This window comes from Nyctibius grandis, chromosome 1 (assembly GCF_013368605.1).
Source record: "Nyctibius grandis isolate bNycGra1 chromosome 1, bNycGra1.pri, whole genome shotgun sequence".
NCBI lineage: Eukaryota > Metazoa > Chordata > Aves > Nyctibiiformes > Nyctibiidae > Nyctibius > Nyctibius grandis.
The window spans coordinates 15,664,789-15,686,982 of NC_090658.1; the positions used below are offsets into that span (position 1 = coordinate 15,664,789).

The following is a 22,194-nucleotide window of genomic DNA, read 5'->3' on the forward strand; positions in this document are numbered from 1 at the left end:
AAACTCACACACAAAATTATAAAAATATCCTATCTTCATATCCGCTTCCACTATCCCATCCTGTGCCCCTTAACTCTCTCCTCTCAGAGCCATGTTCAGTATAAAGATGAAGTGGATCACACATGAGGCATTCCTACTGAATCTTGAATTTCTAATTCACAAATAAAAGGCTTTTATCATTCTGCTTATGAAGTAATGGTGCACAAATTAATATTTTCAGTGTATGGTATGCCTATACATGGTTAGTTAAGGCTAGAACTTTCTATGACTATCCCTTGTGGTATTCTCTGTTATAAGCAGACTGTCATTTTGAAAATCTAGCAGTGATTGCTATCATGGTAGATTTATCTGTATCATTTTAAAACACTGTGGATTGCACAGGTAGAGTAATAGTAATTCTTCACTCTTCCATAACCTTCATCCATAGATTGCAAAAGTATAAAATAAGGTAAGTATAATTATGTGCTTTTAGCAAGTAAGTAACCTTACTGCTTCACAAATAAAGTAATATAGAGTCAAACAAAATACAGTGTCTTGAGGACTAGTAGCAAATTTTTTAACTGATAGATATTTAGTTTGAGCAGTGTATTTTTTTTGCATTCACTTTTTTTTTTTAGTTGAACAGCACTGTAAGTGGCTCTTAAAATTCAAGTGGTTTCTATGATGTTTTCAAGAGGTACTTCTGCCATTTACATTTTTTTCAAATTATATGAGAAACATGTATTTACAACTGACCAATCTCACATATCGTTTTAGCAAAAATAGTAGCTATCAAGCAGTGGTAATCTCCTGAAGCTAGGCCTTTTGTTTAGGTCCTTATAGCTATAAAGATCAGATTTAAATGCAAGCTAGTAAGAAATTGCCTTCTTTGCATTCCCCTAGGAGATGTGACAGTGATTTGCTTCATACCTTCTAAGAGCTGAAAGAGCTCACATAAAGTAGCTGCTGAAAAGCCACATTTTATTAAAGAAAAAGATGTTGTAACATTCGACTAGTTTCACCTTCCCTGTACCTAATACAATTAAGGCCAAGTCAAAAGTCTGAGATTTCTTACTATAGTTGCCAACACAAAAAGTTAAAAGCCAAAAGACCAGTTAAATAATCACATGAAGAGACTAATACTTCCAGAGGGCCATGCAGCAAGGGATCCAAGGCAAGAACATTCATGCTTGCCTTGGGTCTTTATCCTTTGTGCTTTCACTGTGCATCTCTCAGTTGCAGCAACACGTATAGGGAAAGAACAAGCGTGAAAACATTTCTGCTCTCTTTCACAAGCTGCTAACTGCAGCACAGCTGTGTGATGTTTACCAAGCAGTGCTTATGTAGGCATCCCTTCAGGATCACACTCAGCTTTCATTTACATTGCTGAAAGCCCCAGGTAATCCCACCAGCTGCAGGGCACTGTATTTGGAAAGAGAAGCTATTGCACAAGAGATAGGGCACATCAGACCCTTCAGTTTAACTACGCATCTAAAAAGGGTGACATTAAAAAGGACTAATTCAGCAAAACCATTTTTAGTCTATTTGGAACATCACTTGAGATTTGGAACTGATAAGATATGAATCCTTTAAGACTGATTGCAGTCGGGAGTATCTTCTTTGAACTCTCCCCAAGTACGTGAGTCATTTGTGCACCTAATTTTTTTTGTGAATTAGAAATCACAGGAACTCTCTAGGAAGTCTGCTTTCCAATAAAGAGCAGGATATTTTATCGCACACCTTCTTTGTGTGAATTAGTTTTAATTAATTGCAAATAAGAAAATGATCTATCACTTTTTATGGTTGTTGGAGAAGAGGAGCACATTTAACACATGAACAATTAATAACTTATAAAATGGATCCTAAAACAGCTAAGTTCAACAAGAATAAGCCTGTTTTTTAAACCAGACATAAAATGTGAAAAAACCCTTCATATTTCTAGAAAAATGTTCTCCCTACATCACATTATCCTTAGTGAGAAGATAAGTATCATTTTATTATCATGAATTTAAAAAGCTGAATACTTTTGGTTAAAGAGTAACAAAATTTGGCTCTGGTTGAGTGATTATCATTACGGACATCTGTTTTGAAATGTCACTAGACCTATACTGGTATGATTAGATTTCATCTCACAATACAAATATAAAGCAAAATCTATTTCTCACAGATTTATGAAGTAGCTTCAGAAGCTGTCACTTAGATTTTCTTTAATGCTATGTATTTTATATTGCATATGTAATAATTTGCCTTCTCTGGAACAAATTCATTCTACTCTCACATTTCACACAAATAAGGAGACATCCCTTGCATTATCATTTCAATGTGATGAAGAAATTTTATTTGATTACCTGAAACGCTCATTTTTATGAGGGGAAAAAGATCAGACCCAGCCCATTTTTCAGGTTTACACTTCTCCAGGTTTTTAATGTAATTTCACAAGTAGAGGACAGGAAGTCCTCCCAGGAAAGTGTTCAAAGCAATATAATCAAAATACGATAAAGACAGATGGAATATTTAGAGGAATTGGTTGGATTTGAAAGCATTTTATTATTTTCTGTCATCTCAACTACTGCACAGAAGAAATACACAATAAAACAGCACCCAGTGTTTGAATTGCAGTTCTGTTACTTGTAGCCCAAAGCATTCCAACCAGTGGTTGAAAAATGCGATTTGATTTCCCTCTGTGATACAGACATCTCATAGGAAACAGATGCCTGTCACGAAACATTTTTGTCACTGTGACACCACCTTCCCGTGCTCCCTTGTTCATTGCTGACTGTGCTCTTGTTTCCCTTCAAGGTCTGGCGCACCTGATGATGGGCGACCAAGGTATGGGCTCTGTTCCTTTTCCACTCTGCTTTCATTGTTTCTTCTTGTTCTGTAGCTGCTTTGAATCCATCACTGCAAACGATGGGCAAATGCTTGAAAGCTGTCTTTGGCTGCAAATAAACACATGGTTTTAGTCACATCTTTTATTATTTCTTTTTTTTGTTTGTTTGCTCCGTAAGCTTTTGTCCTTCCTACCTCCTCAATTCCCCCTCTTGCAATACAATAACTGAAAAGAGGTGAGAGAAATAAGAAGGTGATTAAGAACATTTAATGTATTTATCAGAAAATATAATTATGGGTGATTCTATAAAAGATAAACAAAGCACAAGAGCACTCTAATTCAGATAGCTCCTGAAAGAAGATACTCAGCTTGTCACATTGTACACATTGAAGAGTCCATTTACATTCATGCATGGCTGATTGGAAATGTGCAGAAAGCACCTGCTCCTGGCTTCTGGAATGCTGAGAGTACAATTTTGTAACGTAACAAAATCGGTGATTTTTTTTTCCTCCTAACCCATTGTCCATGTTACTTTTGTGTCACTCTTTCTTATCTAAGCATGGGTTATTTCTGTGTTTCTCTGCATGTACAGGATTGGAAAAAAATAAACTAAATCCGTAATACGACACTGATTGCATCTCCATTTGTCTCCAGACTCTTACCTTATACTTTGTCTCTTCATGTTCAGATACTATTGCATTTACATATACTCATGACTCTTACTGTTGTTTCTCTCCCCTTCTTTATTCTCTTTTTGTCTGGAAATGCTTTCTTCATGGAACCATTTCACCAAATCCATAGGTAAAAGTAAAGGTATTACAAGATTTTCTTTATTTTTTAATGCAGTCAGTATACTTTAATGTATGTATAAGAAGTAATGCAAATAAATGTAAATCTTTTTGCACTGATAACATGAGGTAGGTATATTTTTAAAGTAAATATTTCATGGATATCAAGGTAAGGAGGATTATCCTAAAGTACAGGCTGACCTTTTTTAAAGTTTGTCTCCTGGTTTTGTGCAAGATGTAAAGCTTTGGCAGTGATAAAGGAGGCTACAGTTATAGAAAGCATTCAGGATGAAATAACAGCCACGTTTTGAGGTATGCATTTTTCTGTTCTCAAAGAATTGTAGTCTAAACCACCAGGCACAGAAAAAAGCACAGTGTTGTTCGACAGAGACTCTCTGGAGATAATCTGTCCAGGGCCAGTCCACAGCTTGATGTAAGTTTTAAATGTGAATAGCACTGACTTCAGCAAGTCTCTGCTATGAGCTGATCACATTTGCCCTGAGATTTTCCTTGTATATTAATCACTTTGATTATATCTTAGTCAAGAATTGGACAAAGGAACAAGAAAGAATGTGGGGTTTATTTCAAAATTTTTACTCTTTTTTGTTCCTTTATGTAAAGAATATCAGCCATGTTTACTTTCTTTATCCTGGAGGGAACACGTGCAGTAGGGTCAAGACTTTTCCTCTATAAATAAACACCAGGTTTTGCTACAAGGATACTTGTTCACAGACATCATGTAAATATATTTTTATGATAAGAAGCTGGTCATTAAAAGCCATTAAATCTGTGTTACATTTGATGAATAATGCAGTTCTATTAATCTAAGCATTTGTCAGGGTGTACCTACTCTTGGTATAAATCAGAAAACCAATCTACATGATCGTACTTTGTTAACTAGTTAAATTAGAAACAACCTTCCAGGTTCCTTGGTGCCTTGACTGATTTAGTGTTTCCACACCTAGAAAGTTCGTGTGATGCAAAGACTGTAATTACAAACCTGTAGTGTCTCATTCCTCTTCATGTCACACTCTCTGGAGAGACTGTGTACCTGGTTATAGGTGGGATACTATTTAAAGGGTTATGTGTGTTCTGGAGCTTCTTGCTAAGGAAAAGTTTTAAGCAAGTAGAATGAAAAAGAGTCTACTGATTTCTTTGTTTTAGAGGATTGTTTTGTTTGTTGGACGGCTGGTCCTTGTGTTTTTCTTAATGGTACCTTGTATGTATGACTTCCTTATTACTTATTATTAGTATCTTATCCCTTAATGGTAGATGTCTTGGGTGGAGTTATCTTAAATTGACATTTTATAGTAACTGAACCTTAACGTTATAGATAATTTTTATGAATATTAAGGAGTTATTTTTCTAGATTATTCTATACACAGAATACATGATGTAGTATGTACAACAGTGAACAGTTTTTTGTATAAAAGGATGAAAACATAAACATTATTAATATATATTATGATTAGTAGTTGATCTGGAGAGCAGATTTTAGCAAAATAAAAACTTTGCAAATATTGTGCAATAGTTAGATATTTATAATTTTATTTTAAAAGGCTAACTCTTATAGTCACCAAAAAATAACCTTGGATATATTAGCTACATTTAATGTCTAATGAGGTGCCATGTGACATATTTTAAACACCAGTCACCAGTCATCTAATCATTTGACTACATTTCTTTTCACATTTTATTTTTTTATTAGATTTATCCAGTTTATATGGGAATACTGATTGTTATGTTTTGATAATGACAATACTTCCTCTGCAAATATAACGGTGTATATTTGTTTGAATGGATGGAAAGGGTTTATATGTATACACACTCCAGTTGCTTGTAACAGAAAATAACCCTCGATATTGAACGATATCCTCAACCAGGGGAAAATGGCCTCATTTTATTGACTATCCTGAAACTACACTAATATTGGGTATTGAAGCATGTGACTTTGAAACAGTTGTGATAACACACATTCATAACACATGACAATATAACAAAGTAGGAGAGCAATGGAAAGGAATGAAGGGTCAAAAGAAGAGCTCAGCATTGAACCCATTTGCACCTATTTCAATTTTTCATTATAAGTTCAGTTCCTTTAGAGGTAGGTAAGGACAGTAACAAAAGTGATTGCAAAATTCTGAGTGATTATATCATGAATTAATCTGATTTTTGAAATATAAGCAATAAAAAAGCTTTTAAGAAGTTTTACTATGCAATTTTCCCTGAAAAGTATAAATGGCTGAAGTATCACCATCTTCTTTAATTGTGTAGATATTCTTTGGGATACTGGAAAAGGAAAAAAAAAACAATGTACCGTCAGAATTAGGACAGGACATTGACAGGGCAGGGACCTGGTGTTGATGGAGGAAAGAAGGGTGAGGCAACATTTCCAAGTGGGCAAGCAATACAAAATCCAGTACGATCTCACTGGACGCACCTGCTATTTGTCATTTAGTTGTAAATGTAAATTGGGATACTCTGGATAATTTTCCCAAAAGGTTTTTGTTGTAGCATTAACAACGTTAACAAAGCTGTCACTGTCCCTTTAGAGAAAGGCATAAGCAGAAGGTGCTGAGACATCTGTCAGTACTCAAGGTCATATAACTTGATCTATGTATAAAACCAGCTGACATAAAGAAGGATATAACATAAAGCTGTGAGCCTATTATATAGAAGTTTGTCTCATAACTTTAGAGCTATGCAAAACTTGTTTCCTTATCCATTACTCCTTCTAGATGTTAAGCTTATTTCTAGGAAGAGCCACAAGCTTTTAGTTGTACTGTCATTCGTTTATTTTCTGATAAGCATCATATATGTTCAGAAATACTTAGGAATTCCTTTTTTTTCCCCCGGAAATCACCTATCTGTATACAACTTTAGCAGTAGAGTTGTCGCAGCTCTGGTGGTGAAGACATAGGCAAGGTAAGGTTTGTAAATGGGGTTCACGTTTTTATTAGATCCCTTGAACATGCTTCTCAAAGCAATTGTTTGAATTTGAGGCAAACCTTGAAGTGTGCTGCTCATAACAGACATGGAAAAGGATTTGTTTGCCCTAAACAAATTTGTGCCCAAACAATTTTGTCTGCTCTCTCCAATTATTGTAGGTGATCTAATAAAACTACTATTTCCACCTATAGGCCTTACCTCGTCAGACGTTAGTACCTCTCATATTTCCCATGCAGAATTATTTTGTGATGAAAATACAACAAAGATTACATGGCAACAAATGTAAAAACACTCCATTTCTTTATTTTTTTTAAAAAAATCCTCTCCTCATTTTCTTTTGGTGAGCAATGAAAGGGATTTATAATTCAGTTACTGTAACAGTGACATGCATTACTTCCTTTTTATATTGCAATTCTCTTAAGCCTATACATACTTTTACCTATAGTTTATTTCTAAGTAAATAACCTACTTTTGACTATGTATATTACTCATTCTATACCTAAACACTATGTTCATATTCCTGTTCTATTACTTTAGAGATTATGTGCAGATTTAAATTCTACATGAGTCACTCAGGTCCATAAGAAACTATTAAATGATATCTAGCTGAGCAATAAGTGTTTCTACAAAAAGATTGATAGTACAACTGCAATTTATTGTGTTAGATTACAGGCTTTTGATGTGCTGGTATTTGGTATACTATGTACAAATGATGAAGAAAAATTTCAGAATGTCATTTTATGTATGTATCAACTTCCTTGCTGAAAGAGGGCAAGTTTTGTATTGCCCAAGATATCATACAATATCTGTAAAACAAAAGTGACGCCACTGGGTATTTGTAAGAGCAGAATTTTGTTAATTTTCAATCACACAATTCAGTTGACAACTGGAAAATAGGGCACTGAAAAATAAAAGTATTTTAAATAAATCTATAAGCGATCGTGGGCATTAAAACGGTATGTTATAGCTAAGTAAGTATGTAGTGCTTGTGTCATGGAACACAAATATCACCTTGTGCCAGCAACCTCCCCTGACATCAAATTATGTGGAATTCAGTCATCAACCTCAATGCAACCGAGGTTCATCTTATTGTGATGACTTTCATTTTTACTCTGTTTTCAAATAACTAAAGTAGTTTTGGCCTCTTATACTCTCTGATCCTCACGGGATTGTGGAAAAGCCTATCCTCATCTGCTTTTGTGTGTGCTGCTTCAAAGTGTGTGTGAAAGCCATGCACCCTCCAGCCTTCCTCGACCTGAGCCACCAGTAGCCCAGAAGCTGTATATATGCTTTGGTACAGTACTGAGCTCTAGCGCAGCTTATTATTTTTGGCTCGGTGCCCTGTTGACATGGATTCAGTTACATGTCTTCTCAACTGCAGCTGTCTTTTGCCTGGCAAGTGCAAAATATGGACAGAGGGCTTTCTTGACTCTCTGTAATTGTTCACATGTTGTTCATATATCCTCAGTTATAGCAGCTTATTTGAAAGACTCACTGCTAGAATTGAACTAAGTTAATTTAGGAGTTTTACACAGAATGAGGTTGCCAAGCTCAGGTAACTGAAATTAGTTCTACATGAAATTATAGCAGAAGAACGGATAACCTACATTTCCCTGCTCAATGTCATAGTTGCTTCTACTGATAAAAAAGAACAAACAAATAACATTTAAAAATTTATCCTTCATTTAACAGGGCCCATATATTCTGCCAGTCCTGTATAATTTACAAAATTTACAGCACAAGAATTTAAAAAATATTCTCAATAAAATTTACCTGATTTTTTTAAAATGAGAATTACCTTTTTAAAGAAATTAAGGAACTTTAAATATAAAGCTCTTCAAGGTGCTCCAAAGAGCAGTAACTACACATCATATCTATTCTATAGTGGGTTTTTTTTCTGAAGAGCCTCGTAAGTATAGTTGACTAGTGGCTGATGTTCACCAAAAAATATTGCAATTGAGTTCTTGGGTGTAACCCATGCACCTATGCCTACATATATGTGTTCCAATAAATATTTATACTATCTTCATATTTTTATGGTTAATCCATTCAAATTTTTGTTCAATATCATAATGAACTATACATTAAATGTTTTAATCAGAAGGGTGATATATTTCTGTGTTTAAAAGTTGTGGTGTATTGAAGGAAGTAATTTCCTTGCACTTCAGTGAGCGATACCTAGCAAGCCTAGAGTACGGTATTTGGAGATGCAGATCCAGCTTTATGTTGAAATGTGATCAATTAATGTTCCCTAAGGAGAAAAATGCAGCAGAACATGACTGTTGAAGAAGTTTTCTGTCTGAAGTACATGGCTCAGAAGAAATTCATCAATATCAGGACGAGAAATGCATATTCCATCTTGAGACACATATGCCCAAAATTGTATCTGAGATAGCTGATTCCTGATCAGCAGTATGAAAAGAAGTTGTAAGGATCTGCCATAAATATCAGTAAAACTATATGAAGACAGGGGAACACATTTATTTTAAAAATGTTATTTTTCTGACATAAGTCACCATGTGATAATGTCCAATCCATGCCATGAATTCTAGCGCCTTTCCACCACCAAAATAAAACATTTACTGTATTCTGAATCATTCTGATGTCACTCAAATTTACCATGTATCATATATACATATGTACATATGTCATAGGTCTCCTGTGGATTCAGAGGAAAGAAAATAAATGTGAAGCTATGAGGGATTTTAGGTTAAAAAAAAAGTTACATTTGCAAAAGTGTACATTTCTGCTGGGTCCAGAAAGCATTGTAGCATAAGATAGTACATATTTAAGATTTTGGCTTCCTCAACACTAGGCTACACTTCTGAGCATAGATTTCTCCAGAAGATAGGTATGCTGACAGAAAGCCTTTCAAAATAATATTAAAGCTCTTTCAAGGTGAAGGATATCTATTTCAGGCCAAAAAGTAGGTGGGGATTTATTGAGGATGGAAAACAGTAAAGCTGTCACTCTGAAGAGATTAAAAAAAAAAAAAAATGTTCAGGTAAGCAATGAAGAAATAGGAAAACTAGGCGTTTCTTCCTTAAAGCAAATGTTTCCATTTATGTATATATAAATATACATAGCAAATGAGAATTAAAAGCTGCAGCCAGCTGTATCTTTTTCGCACAATGAAATTCCATGAGTTTCATACAAATTTCATCAGCATTTCCAATAACACAAAGATTTCAGAGAGGTGTATTCCTTGGATATCCTGTAGAATATCCTGGAACGTTCTCCTTTATACCTTCTTTTAATATCTGATAACATTACTGAGCCAAAAACATCGTTAGAGTGACACTAAGGATTACAGCTTCACTCGCACAGAATCACAGACTCACAGAATCAATCAGGTTGGAAGAGACCTCTGGGATCATCAAGTCCAACCACTGCCCTGACACCACCATGTCAACTAGACCATGGCACTAAGTGCCATGTCCAGTCTTTTCTTAAACACATCCAGAGATGGTGACTCCACCACCTCCCTGGGCAGCCCATTCCAATGTCTAATGACCCTTTCTGTGAAAAAATTCTTCCTAATGTCCAACCTGAACCTCCCCTGGTGAAGCTTGAGACTATGTCCTCTTGTCCTATCGCTAGTTGCCCAGGAGAAGAGGCCAACTCCCACTCCACTACAACCTCCCTTCAGGTAGTTGTAGACTTCAATAAGGTCACCTCTGAGCCTCCTTTTCTCCAGGCTAAACAACCCCAGCTCCCTCAGCTGTTCCTCGTAGGTCAGACCCTCCAGACCCTTCACCAGCTTGGTCGCCCTCCTCTGGACTCGCTCCAACACTCGCTTTCATGTTGCAGTACAGCTAAGATTTTTCTAGGATAGAATTCAGTTCTTGAATTCTACAAGAGCAGCTAAACAAGTCATCCCAACAGACTCTAATTTCTATTATTTCAGAAAAAAAAAAAAAGTAATCGGAGATTATCGTACCTGTCACTTTTATCAGAAGTCTCAACTGACTTTAACATTAATCCAAACAGAATCATGCTCAGCCGAGTTTCACCAGTTAATTGGAAAGAAATCAGAGCCCTAAGAAGGAGTATTTTCAAACATCTCTGAGATTTGTCTACATGCAAGCTTACAAAATTCAGCAGTAAACTTCATCACAATCTCTAAAGAATCCAAATTTAACGAAAGTGAAGATCTCTTAAGAAAAACACCCTAAAATTGTTCTGATATAACTGAAAATGTGGACTGTGCTCTCTAAATGCATATTGTAATGATATTTTTCCACCAAGAATGACTCCACACAAAAGAATTGAAAAAGATATTTAAATAATCTGGTCAGAATTCATTTGGTCTGGTTCGATTGTTCTTGTCGAAGTACGAATGCTGCGTACAAAATTTTTAACCTGCTCTTTAACTGTACAGTAATTTTCTATGGCTGTAATAATGTGCCAAGATACTTAGAAACAACAAAGCTTTAAATTATTCAGTCTCCTTTAAAATATTTTAATTAAAAATATAATTTTCACTGATACTAGTAATATGTCTCTTTCCTGATATTCAAAGCCTTCTATAACCCCTGTCTTTCTTAATGCTGAAGGTAGCTTTCTGTCTTCACTTCAGGGACCACACAGAGCAATTAAGTACCAGTAGAACAGTGAAACTCTGCAATAAACTGGGAAATTCAGAAGCACAAAGGAGAAAACCTTCATAGGAACTGCGTATGGACCATGGACTTTGCATGAAATTCCACCTTCACCATTCTTCTAGTGGTTTTCATACATACCAACCTTTTATCCAGATATCTTTTTTCCAGACTTGGGAGGAAAGGAAAGCAATTGAATCTCTTTATTGAATTCATTTACTCTAGTGAAAGAAGTAATTTTTTCCCCACTTACATCAGCTATATTTGGGGTTTTTTTTGTTGGCACCCCCTTACACTAATTTTCTGATCAGCACACCATTTAATTTAAAGCCTGTTTTTGTAACTTGCTAATGTGACTTAAAGGTTCTGGTACATCTTGTTGCCTGCTTAAAGTAGACATTTACTCCTTAAAGAAGGGAAATACCTGGACTGATTCACTGGCACCTTCACTAATGCTGTATAGAAGCAACCTTGGACCACAAGAGGCTACCAGAGAAACTGGAGGCCACACCTAGCACTGTTGTCATCACAGCATTGACTTGAATAGCCTCTTTATATTGGGGGTGGGAGGAAACAAAAGCAGCTGAAAAAAGCAGCCCTTTCATCTGCCTTTGCATATTCTTCAGAGAGAGAGGAATCTGACCAGAAAAAAAAATTCAGCAGTAAGTGAGTTTTATAAGTCTGTAAATTTTTCACTGGAGTTACCCTTAGGTCTGTCCTGCATTTCATACCATGAGCCATTGTTATCCCCATTTTCAGAAGGAGTATCCACCCAAAGGAAAGGAGGCTAAATATCTTCCTTGTGACCATTAATGTGGTGCTTCTGAAGAATAACGGTAGCTGAAAACCCTGAGAGGACTGATTCTTGATGCCCAGCTACATTGGTAATTATGTGACCCCACTCGCACCCAACAGTAACATCTCTCCTCTAGGATTAAAAAATTAGAAATAATTTACCTCATTTCCCCACTTCAATGAACCTGAATATCTTTATTAGGAAGAACTTGGGTTATATCAAAAAGGTGCCAGATAAGTGCTTTCCATCTCAGAAAAAGGGCATCATGGATATTTCGCTCATAATACAAGCTGTTCCTTTGATTTTCTCAGTTAATAGCTCTGTTTAACAACATGGTCTTACAAGGTACTATGCTTAGTATTTGCACAAGTCCATAAGAAATATTAAAAAAAAAATCACCAAGCTCAGTTACAGGCAAATCACCTTTGAAAACTATGTTTGCATGCATATGAGATACTTAATGTTGTGATTTTACTATTGAACCTGTGCAAAACAAAGCATAAATTAGTTTTAGAGCCCAATGCCTGTTTGGCAATGCTGTTTTCGCTATGAATGGATGTGTCATTTAAATGGATATTTGATATTATTTGTATTACCTGCAACTACTGACTAGTTGTTACGTAGTTTTCAATTTTAGAAGAGCACTTTGGAGGTAAATATGTTGAATTGTAACACTGATATATATTTTACATCACAAAGATGATCTGGAGAGTTCAAAAAATTCTCATTCTATTTTTAGTTTAATCTTCATGTACATGAACACCCCAGACATTGTGGTACAAGTACTGAACTGGTGCTCTCATTTTCACCTGAATACTTGTGCAGACTATAAATGTTGGAGGTACACCTCAGGGTGCTTACATCATTATGAACCTTCAAACATATGTAAATACAGCTGTGCCTCTGTCAGTCATGAACTGATTTTTTGGTGTCCTTAGCAGACTTTTCAGCCCTACTAGTCTCTGCAATAAATTATTCAAATAAGGATATTGTCCGTTACTGTAATTATTATAAGGTTGGAAGACAATTTAGACTCAGAAAAGAACGTATTAAAGTATCTAAGTGCAAGATTGGAGCAACAAAGGTAAACTTGGAAATTGGTAATCTTTAATTATTCTTGTACAACATATTTATCTGTATAGAACTGGTGATGTTCATACATATTCATACATCCTGTTTTAGACAGAGGAAAAGATCTATGGTAAATCTATATTCTGAACATTTCATAAAGCCACCTGAGACCCACTGTTAGTCTACTGCTACCTACCCCCTCAGAGCAAAGAAGGGAGCTGTTTAGAGCACTGTGAAGAGGATATATTACTGTATTCGTATTGAAAATATTGAGAAGCACTGAATACATAGAGGTAAACACAGTAAGTCATTCACAATTCTAAAGGACAAATTCCTCAACAATTTTAATAGCATATATACATTTAACATACATATATACATGTAGCTGCCATTCCGGACAAAGGCACATACATGAATAAATAAAAATGCCCTGAAACCATTTCAGTTCTGCTATACTACATGAGTTTACCTCTCAGAAATGCCCAGTTATCTCAAGTTTCTATAATGACAAATATGTAATAAAAATGACTGCCGTGTCTGCATCCATAAATCACTTTTATGTGTCATTTATTCTCTCTTCCAGAAAAACATGATGTATTTTATATTTATTCATTGTTCTAAATAGACGAGCGTTATCGCCAAGGCAATGGTCTCTGAAATGGGTAGTCTTTGTTAAAGAAACAGGTTTTTTTAAAGTTCTGTGTTTATTGAGCTGTTATAAAGTAATACAAAATTATTAATTAATATTTTCCTTTTCAGAACACCTAGAAGATCTGTATATCAGCTTATAGCTTTTTAATAAGTACATATAACTCTCAGAAATGTACATATATCTAGGTCATGCTAATTACCCACCTTGGGAGGCAAGAATGTGCTTATACTTCTCTACCTAGCTGGCATACTCTTGAGACCCGAGTCAGAAGAGCAGGCTTCAGAAAGTCTAAAAATAGATTTCCTAGGTTCTTAGCTGTTAAACTGCTTAAGGAGGAGGTCTCTCATGTACTAGCTGACAGCCTGTAATTTGTATTATGCAGGAAATAAGACTAGATAATCAAAAACAACACTTCTGGCCTTGAAGCCTATGAATCACATGTAATAGAGAAATTACTGTGGTAACGTAAGAAAATTATCAGACTATAAAAACAGCCACCTCATTTTACTCAGAATAATTTTATCGTATTTCTTGTGTAGATGGAATTATGTATGAAAGAGTCCCCCAAAACATCAAGTCAAGCCCTAACACTCTTTATGGACTAACTGGGAAAACCATTCAAAGCATTCCCTTAAGTCAGAATGTAACATGAAAACTGAAATGTCTTCATGGAAAAGCCTTCTCAAAGTTTAACATTTTGCTGTGATCATTTATTTTGAATACTTTAAACTGAGTACTACAGTTTAAAATCTCATTTTCAGGAAGGTTATGCCATTCAGTATTTTTATTTTATACAGATGCTGATAACACATTTACAACAAGGTAAGGTGGTCTTCCAGTTATACACTAAGAAATGAGGTTACTGTGTTATACAGTGATTGCTACACCAGATAAACCTGAGCAAAACATTTTTGTGAATTATTTGTGCAGCAAAACTGGAGCTGTTCATTTTTATTCTTTTATACGGGGAGTAATGCTTATACAAAGCTGACAAATTCAATGAGGAACAGAAACTGTGATCTAATCCAGAAAATTTTATAAACCAGAGGCTAAAGCAGTCCCATAGAGCGCCCTGAATTAGGCAGAAGAAAGATTCAGACTCCTAAGACACAGAGTTTTAATTTAAAGATTGAACCCAGTGTTCTAATATTTAGTTTCTCTTTGAACCTCACCATTCAAATATATATTCACTGTGAGTTCAGTAGTCTTCTTTAGTTGCAATATGCTCACACAAAAGGAGAGGATCAAATCATAGGCTACTTCAGTGAAGGACTTATTATTCTACATCAGAGTTATCTTTATTCATGAAGGCTTCAAATACTTTGTTAATCTTCAGTTTTACTGTAGCCAGGAAAAGTTCCTGTTATTTGCTGAAATTCAAGAAGACAAATGGGAGCTAGTAGTTTCTCCCTGAACATGTGAAAAAATGGGGGGTTATTTAATTCAATTAAATTAGAATATTTCTAGTTATAAAGAATTCCACATTTCTCCCTGATAATACGTGTTGACTATCAGAGAGAAGGAGGAAAGCCAATTATTGAGGTATATCTTCTATGCATCATTACTGATGCTCAGTTTCATACCTTGTAGTCAAACTATGGGTTATTAACATCCTGTTATTGATTGATAATTTATTAATACAAGGTGAGAAATATATGTACAAACAGCTGAATATATGCCACTGGGGAGAATACTCATATATTCACTTGGATTCATTTATCAAGTGCACCCTCAGTAAGTTTGCAGATGACACCACGTTGGGTGGGAGTGTTGATCTGCTTGAGGGTAGAAAGGCTCTGCAGAGAGATCTGGACAGGCTGGATCGATAGGACGAGCCCAGCTGTTCAACAAGGCTAAGTGTCGGGTCCTTCACTTGGGTCATGACAACCCTATGCAATGCTACAGGCTTGGGGAAGAGTGTCTGGAAAGCTGCCTGGTGGAAAAGGACCTGGGGTGTGTTGGTCGACAGCTGGCTGCATATGAGCTAGCAGTGTGCCCCGGTGGCCAAGAAGGCCAACAGCATCCTGGCTTGTATCAGAAATAGTGTGGCCAGCAGTGCAAGGGAAGTGATCGCCCCCTGTACACTGGTGAGGCCGCACCTTGAATACTGTGTTCAGTTTTGGGCTCCTCACTACAAGAAAGACATTGAGGTGCTGAAGTGTGTCCAAAGAAGGGCAACAAAGCTGGTGAAGGGTCCAGAACACGAGTCTTATGAGGAGCAACTGAGGGAACTGGGGTTGTTTAGCCTGGAGAAAAGGAGGCTGAGGGGAGACCTTATTGCTCTCTACAACTATCTGACAGCAGGTTGTAGTGAGGTTGGTGTCAGTTTCTTCTCCCACGTAACAAGTGATAGGATGAGAGGAAACAGCCTCAAGTTGAACCAGGGGAGGTTTAGATTGGATATTAGGAAAAATTTCTTCACCAAAAGGGTTATCAAACATTGGAACTGGCTGCCCAGGGAAGTGGTTCAGTCACCATCCCTGGAGGTATTTAAAAGACATGTAGATGTGGTGCTTAGGGACATGGTTTAGAGGTGGACTTGGCAGTGCTAGGTTAACGGTTGGACTTGATGATCTTAAAGGTCTTTTCCAACCAAAATGATTCTATAGGAAAAAAAGCCTCTGCTACAATTTTTTTATTATTATTTTATGTGCTAATTATTCAATATATAATAAGCATCTCTGTGTGTAGGAGACAGGAGGCCTCTCTTTTACCACATCTATCCTCATTTTCTAATCTGCCTCTGTGTCCTTAATGAAGCTGGAACTTATACACCCATCAGTACACTTGCTCTGTGGGGAAAAGCCATAGAGAAGTGGGAAACTGGGCATTCAGTCTGCTCGCATAAGGAAAAGCTGAATGCTATTTTTCCATAACTTTGGACTGTGTTCAAACTGTACTGGTGCCGCACAGAGGAACAGACTTCAAATACATGCCCGTCGTTCCTCCTGTGCTGCTGTACGATGAGCGTGGGGACTTCAGAAGCTCTTTGAGCAGCTTCCTGCTTGGGCTCAGTGTCATCCTTCAGAACTGGCAGTGTCTGATATTTTCAGGTAATTAATTTAGTAGAAGTGTTTGAGAATAGGACATATTGAAATGTCACTACAAGGATGCTGTCTTATTTTTGAAGGCTGATATAGAGTAATTGACAGAAAAAAACACCAAACCAAAAAAACCCCAAACCCTTCAGTGGTTATAATTAGACCATTTTGTATAATTTATATTGGATTATAATATTAAACTTCACACAAATGAGTACATGGGAGGAAAAAGCCACACAATGTGTTTTCCTTTATATTTGCAATATATTATGTATTTATATTTATTTTATGTTGTGTTGCCTCTGTTTTCTAAGAGTTAGCAGGAGAACTGATGAAGCCCTGATGCACTCATGGTTGCAAAATGTCTGTCATTACGCTGAGGGACAGAGGAAAAACTAATTGGCAGATAAAGCATGAAATTTCTATACCTTAAAGTACAGTTCTCAATTACTATTTTGCCCTTAGTGCATCTGCTGACAGTTTCAGCAGATGTTTGAGTATCAGCGAAGTGTGGTCATGACTGTTGACATGCCCAGGCATATTATTTGTGATGAAAAAACAGCTTTCCAGTACTCCAGAATTGCTATATCTTTGATTCAAAAGCTAGATTAATTTATTTTTAGGAGCTCTGCGTGGAGACCCTCTGATTGCTTCAATATTTGAGCTTATTGTAGGGTTTTTGTCTGTAGGTAGGCACTAAGAATAAAACCAAGCAGACAGTAGTGCCAGTCAGGATGGTTTGGGAATAGAAATTTATCATCAGTACCACAGAGCAAGAAAGAAAAAAGAGAAAACTTTGAACATTGTTGCTGGGTAAATTTCAGTGTGTATTGTTACCTAAATTAGCATTATTTTTTTCTGGATTTCAGTTTTCTTTAGAAGCTATACAAGTTGTCTTTGGGCTGCTTTTTATTCTGCCTTGTTTTGTGTGAGTGGTTTTGTTTGGTTTTTTTTTAACTAAAATGAGTAATAAACAGGGTTTCTGTGGTCTAAGGACAAAGCCACTGCCTGTGTGGGGACAGATGAAATATTAATTGGATTACAGGTGCACTTAATTATCATGCATTGAAAGTGTTCGGTTTTCCTATGATCAAGGCAGTAGTGTGAATATGGACTGAGAGAAAGGTTGTTTCTTATGCTAAGTAGAATCCTCAGAGAATATGAAAAGGGTGAGTAAAGCTGTCTGGAACTTCACTAAAACTTTATGCATCTCTTGGCCCTTCTGTTTCCTGAAGGACAGTGTTTTTCCTTACAGTGTGAAAGTTTATCTTCCTTTTGTGAAGCGCTTTGCTAATTAAATACCTGTAGCACTTGTGAGATTCTGGCAGTATGGGAGGATGGCAGCTTTTGACACAAGGTAGTAAGAGCAGCCTGTTCTGGGTTACCGTATTCAAAACTTTCCCCTAAAAAGCTAAGACATTAAGTAGAAAACTACATGGGCAAACTTCAGTAGCCTGACATTTAAATCTGTTTCTAGACAGACTGGAAAACTACCTGTGTCTGTGAAGTCTCAGTGAAGCCAGGAAGGCTCTGAAGAGCTATAGAAATACAGGCATAAAAGATTTTATTATTCCATTCTTTTCTCCTACTGTCTGCATCTCCCCACTGCTGGGAGAAAGGTAAGGTAACTGCTCCAAAAGCTTTAAAACACCATAGCTATTTCCTGCAAAATATTTTCTCCTCGAACTATGTTCAATAGGCCCATACAAACCTTAATAAAATGAACTACCCGTCCACTTTATTATTTATATTGCAAGGGTCAGGAAGGAGATGAGAAGTTTGGAAGAATGGGAAGGGGAAAGAGCCATCAATGTGGGAGTGGACTGCAATTTAGAAGTGCAAAACCCAGACCTGGCAGCCCTTTGGCATCACAATGTCCTTGCTTGGCTTGAGAACATAGAGAAAACTGCCTGAGACACCTGGAAGACATGCCTAATGCAAGCTGTCTAGTTGTTCATTTAATCTTTAAAAAGAAGAAACCTGCTTATGCATTTCTGTCACTTTTGATGTATGATCAGAGTTCAACAATGCTATATTTTTGCCAAAGACATTTCAACTCCGACGCTTTCATATCTTCAATTTTCATAATTGATTTGATAACAAAATTACTTATATTAAGTTCATTACAACATTTTTTTGAGAGAAAAAGGCTTCCTTCAACCATCCTCCTCCCCTCATTACTGTATTTTAACTCATATCTCTGAAAGTAATATTAAATATTTAGGCTATAGGCTTGATTTGATCATCACCTGTACATAGGCAAAGAATCTTTTCAAATACAGTGAATGAAATAGAGCTGTGTGTACTTTAGCATACATGCTTTCAGACCAGTTGAGAAGAAGGATGTTGTGAAGTAGTTCTATATCAAGAGAGGAAGGCTAATGAAGACAAAACCCCAAGACCTCTAGATCTTAAGCAGAGGTCTATGATATTTGCCTAACCAGATTAGGTCCGTAGGCAAAACTAAGTAGCAGGGTGCTCTCAGGCAGTCCAAGAGTTGATAGTGGTGGCAAAAGTAAGAAATAAGCATACGAAGGCATAAGAAAGGAGAAAGAATTTACTATGTTTGCCTCTAAAATAAGTAAGCTGAAACAGTCAAAACCAGTTTTACCTCATCCCTTTACACGACTGACTTGTAAGCAGACCTTCTGTCCATTTCCACCAAAATTTTCATAAGGTTTTGTGTAGCTTAGCCTTAAATAAAGAGAAATAATTGAAATAATCTCTGACTCTCCAAAACATAAACATTTAGGGACAGCTTTTTAAAAGTATGAAGGTACCTAACTCTTACATGTGGTATTAGGTATCTGGGTACTTCTAGATGCCTGTTCCAAAACCACATTATTATAATCTTAAAAGACTTTGAAGCACAAATGCTTCAAATCTAATACCAAATATAACGGTAGAAGAAAACAGAATTGAGAAGGGAATAGGTAGAGTATATGTTATTCCATAAAATAATCTGTTTGAATGTAATGCCCAAATATTTATATTCCCCCTAAAGAAAGATGTTGATTTTTTTATATCTAAACATGGAAAAACAAAAAAAAACCCTTCACTATTTTTTAAGTCTAAAAATTTTATGAGGAAAAGGCATACATACATTACATACACACAAACATTACTTACATGCATTAAAATGACAAATAATCTGAAATAGCACTATTTCAGAACTACTTCTGTTTGTATAAATCCAGGAGCAATATCTATATAAAGTGACTCTAGAGCACAATGCAGCATGCTGAATGCATTTAAAATTTATCAGCAAGCTCCTTTCAGTTATCAAGCTGGAGAACATTTATCTTATGCATTATTGACATCTCCCAGAATTCTTTCTATGGTTTTGTGCAAATAGCTTGTCAGCCTTTTGGCAAATAGGGGTGATTTTCAGTAACATTTTTCAGATTCTTCAAATTGAATTATACATCCAGAGGCAGTCAAACTTTCTTACCATTAATTTTACAGAAAAAAAATCCTTTTGTAGTGAAGGCTAGCTCTACAAAGGGGACCTAAGCATTGCAACGTTAACAGAGATCTAACCAAAGTGCTAGTGAGATCCTGCCCACCAGAATTCACAGCCCTTGGCTTAGCACGCAGGATTGTTCTACAATACATGGAAAAATATTAAGTGCCTTTGGGTATTGGGGGAATTTTAGTACTGGAAACTCCTGAAACTGGGAAGAAGTGGATGAGCAAAGGTTGTGAGGTCTAAAATGTGGTTGTCACAATCTACATTCTGAATTTTACAAATGTCTAAATTTTGGCATTGAACATGACAACACTAAGAAGGCACACCCGTGGCTGTAGCCCTGTGTTTGTTTTGGCAACTTCTAGCTTTTTTTTGTTCTCTTCAAATTCAAATCTGTTAAAACATTTTGTTTCAAAGTAGCTTTAAAAAAATATGTCAATAATTTTAATGACAGTTACAGACTGTTAACCTGATTTTAGTAACTCATTAAAATGTGAGATGTATTAGCATTTGATTATTATTTAAATACTTGACAAGGTCTTTATTAGGCCTTTGACCTCTCTTTTCTTGCCTATTGAGAGTCTGGAAAGAAAGCCTAAACAGATGAAGATTACAGCAATATGTGAAATCTTTACATCATAGCTAACATCAAAGCTGGGAATAGTGCTGGGCTGTAGCATGGAGCCTTACTTAAGCACGGAGAGCAGAGTCGCTGCCATGCAACAGATTGATCCAGCACAGACAGCAGAATCACCGGAGGGACGGTATAATCTTGCATACACAAATCTTTTATTGCTACTGACTGAGACATACTCAGAAAAGATTTAAGGTTTTGATCAGCCTAGAATATGTGGGGTGTAAAGTTATTTCCCTTCCAGTACTCAGAAGTTCAGGACTCATCTGCTGTCATAAAAGTCAATAAAAGTGTGAAAATTGAAGTGTGCTGAATGAGGTGCTATGCAATGCATTTAGTTTGGCATATCGTATTGTAAAGAAAAGTCTGAGGTTCTCTTTTAGCTATCAAATGTAGCCTTCTGCAAATGGAAAAAGGTGAGTTTTTAGAATTACAGATCAACTTTCAATGATTTAATACTTTCCTTAAGAAAACACTTATTAGTGTAGAAGGTTGGATTGGGGGAAAATGCCTTACAAATCAATTGAGGGTTTGCATATGGATTATATTATCAAATGTCGGTTAATACCTACATGTTTGTATGGCAAACCCACCTCTTATTTACCAAACTGTTTATGTCACCATCTAGTTTTCAGTTGTCTTAAAGAAAGAATGCACATATACCTGTGAGCTGATGGTCAAAAAGTGATCATTTTTTCACTGTTTTTTATATATCAAAATAAGGACAGAGATGACAAAGACAGTACTGTTTTCATGATTTTACTTCTTTTGAATCTTCTGTTGAAGTTCTACTATTCTGTGTTTTCTTTGAAGGAACAAAACAACTGGTGCCTTATGATCCAGTCTGATTGTTCAGCTGCAGGAAATACTCCCACTTTCTTGAGCAGGATTTCAACCTGCAAGCATGATGCAGAATGGAACTTGGCAGGTTTCATATTAAGTGCTTTATTAAAACTGGAGCCAAATTTTCCTGTAGCTACTTCCTCTCTCTTCAGTTGCTAAGAGTGGTGAGACTAAGACCAGAAAGGCGGGGATAGAAGTGTCAGGCAGTAAGTCCGTTGTGGTCAAGCGATGAAAGAGGCTATCAAGAATAGACCACTGATTTCAAAAGGCACATTTCTACTAAGCAGAAGTCCTCAACAGACAGAGTTGCTGTAGAGCACTATTGCTACCTTTGTGGTGGATTCAAGTTTTGGCAGAGGTGTTGCTGGGGCACAGACGTGCGAAACCCAGTATCTTTACAGTGCGAAATTTTTTCATAGTCCATCTCTTGGGAATGACAACTAGTTGCTCTAAACTTGTAAACGAGTAGTCAGGGGAGGACTGTGGTATTATTTATTGTAAAGGTATCGGATATAACTATATAAAAGGCAGTCTTCTGCCA

At 36.3% G+C, this 22,194-nt stretch overlaps 1 protein-coding gene across 12 annotated transcripts in view; it reads left to right on the plus strand.

The window, feature by feature from the left end:
• The window catches only part of NRXN1 (neurexin 1), a 743,394-nt gene that overhangs the window by 83,111 nt on the left and 638,089 nt on the right, over positions 1 to 22,194 (plus strand). For 8 of the 12 annotated variants that reach the window (XM_068402153.1, XM_068402237.1, XM_068402487.1 and 5 more), the window contains exon 2: positions 2,779 to 2,808. The exons of the other annotated variants lie outside the window; for them this stretch is intronic. In XM_068402153.1, the coding sequence (XP_068258254.1) occupies positions 2,779 to 2,808 (30 nt within the window). The remainder of the gene's footprint in view (positions 1 to 2,778; positions 2,809 to 22,194) is intronic. 12 annotated transcript variants of the gene reach the window in all.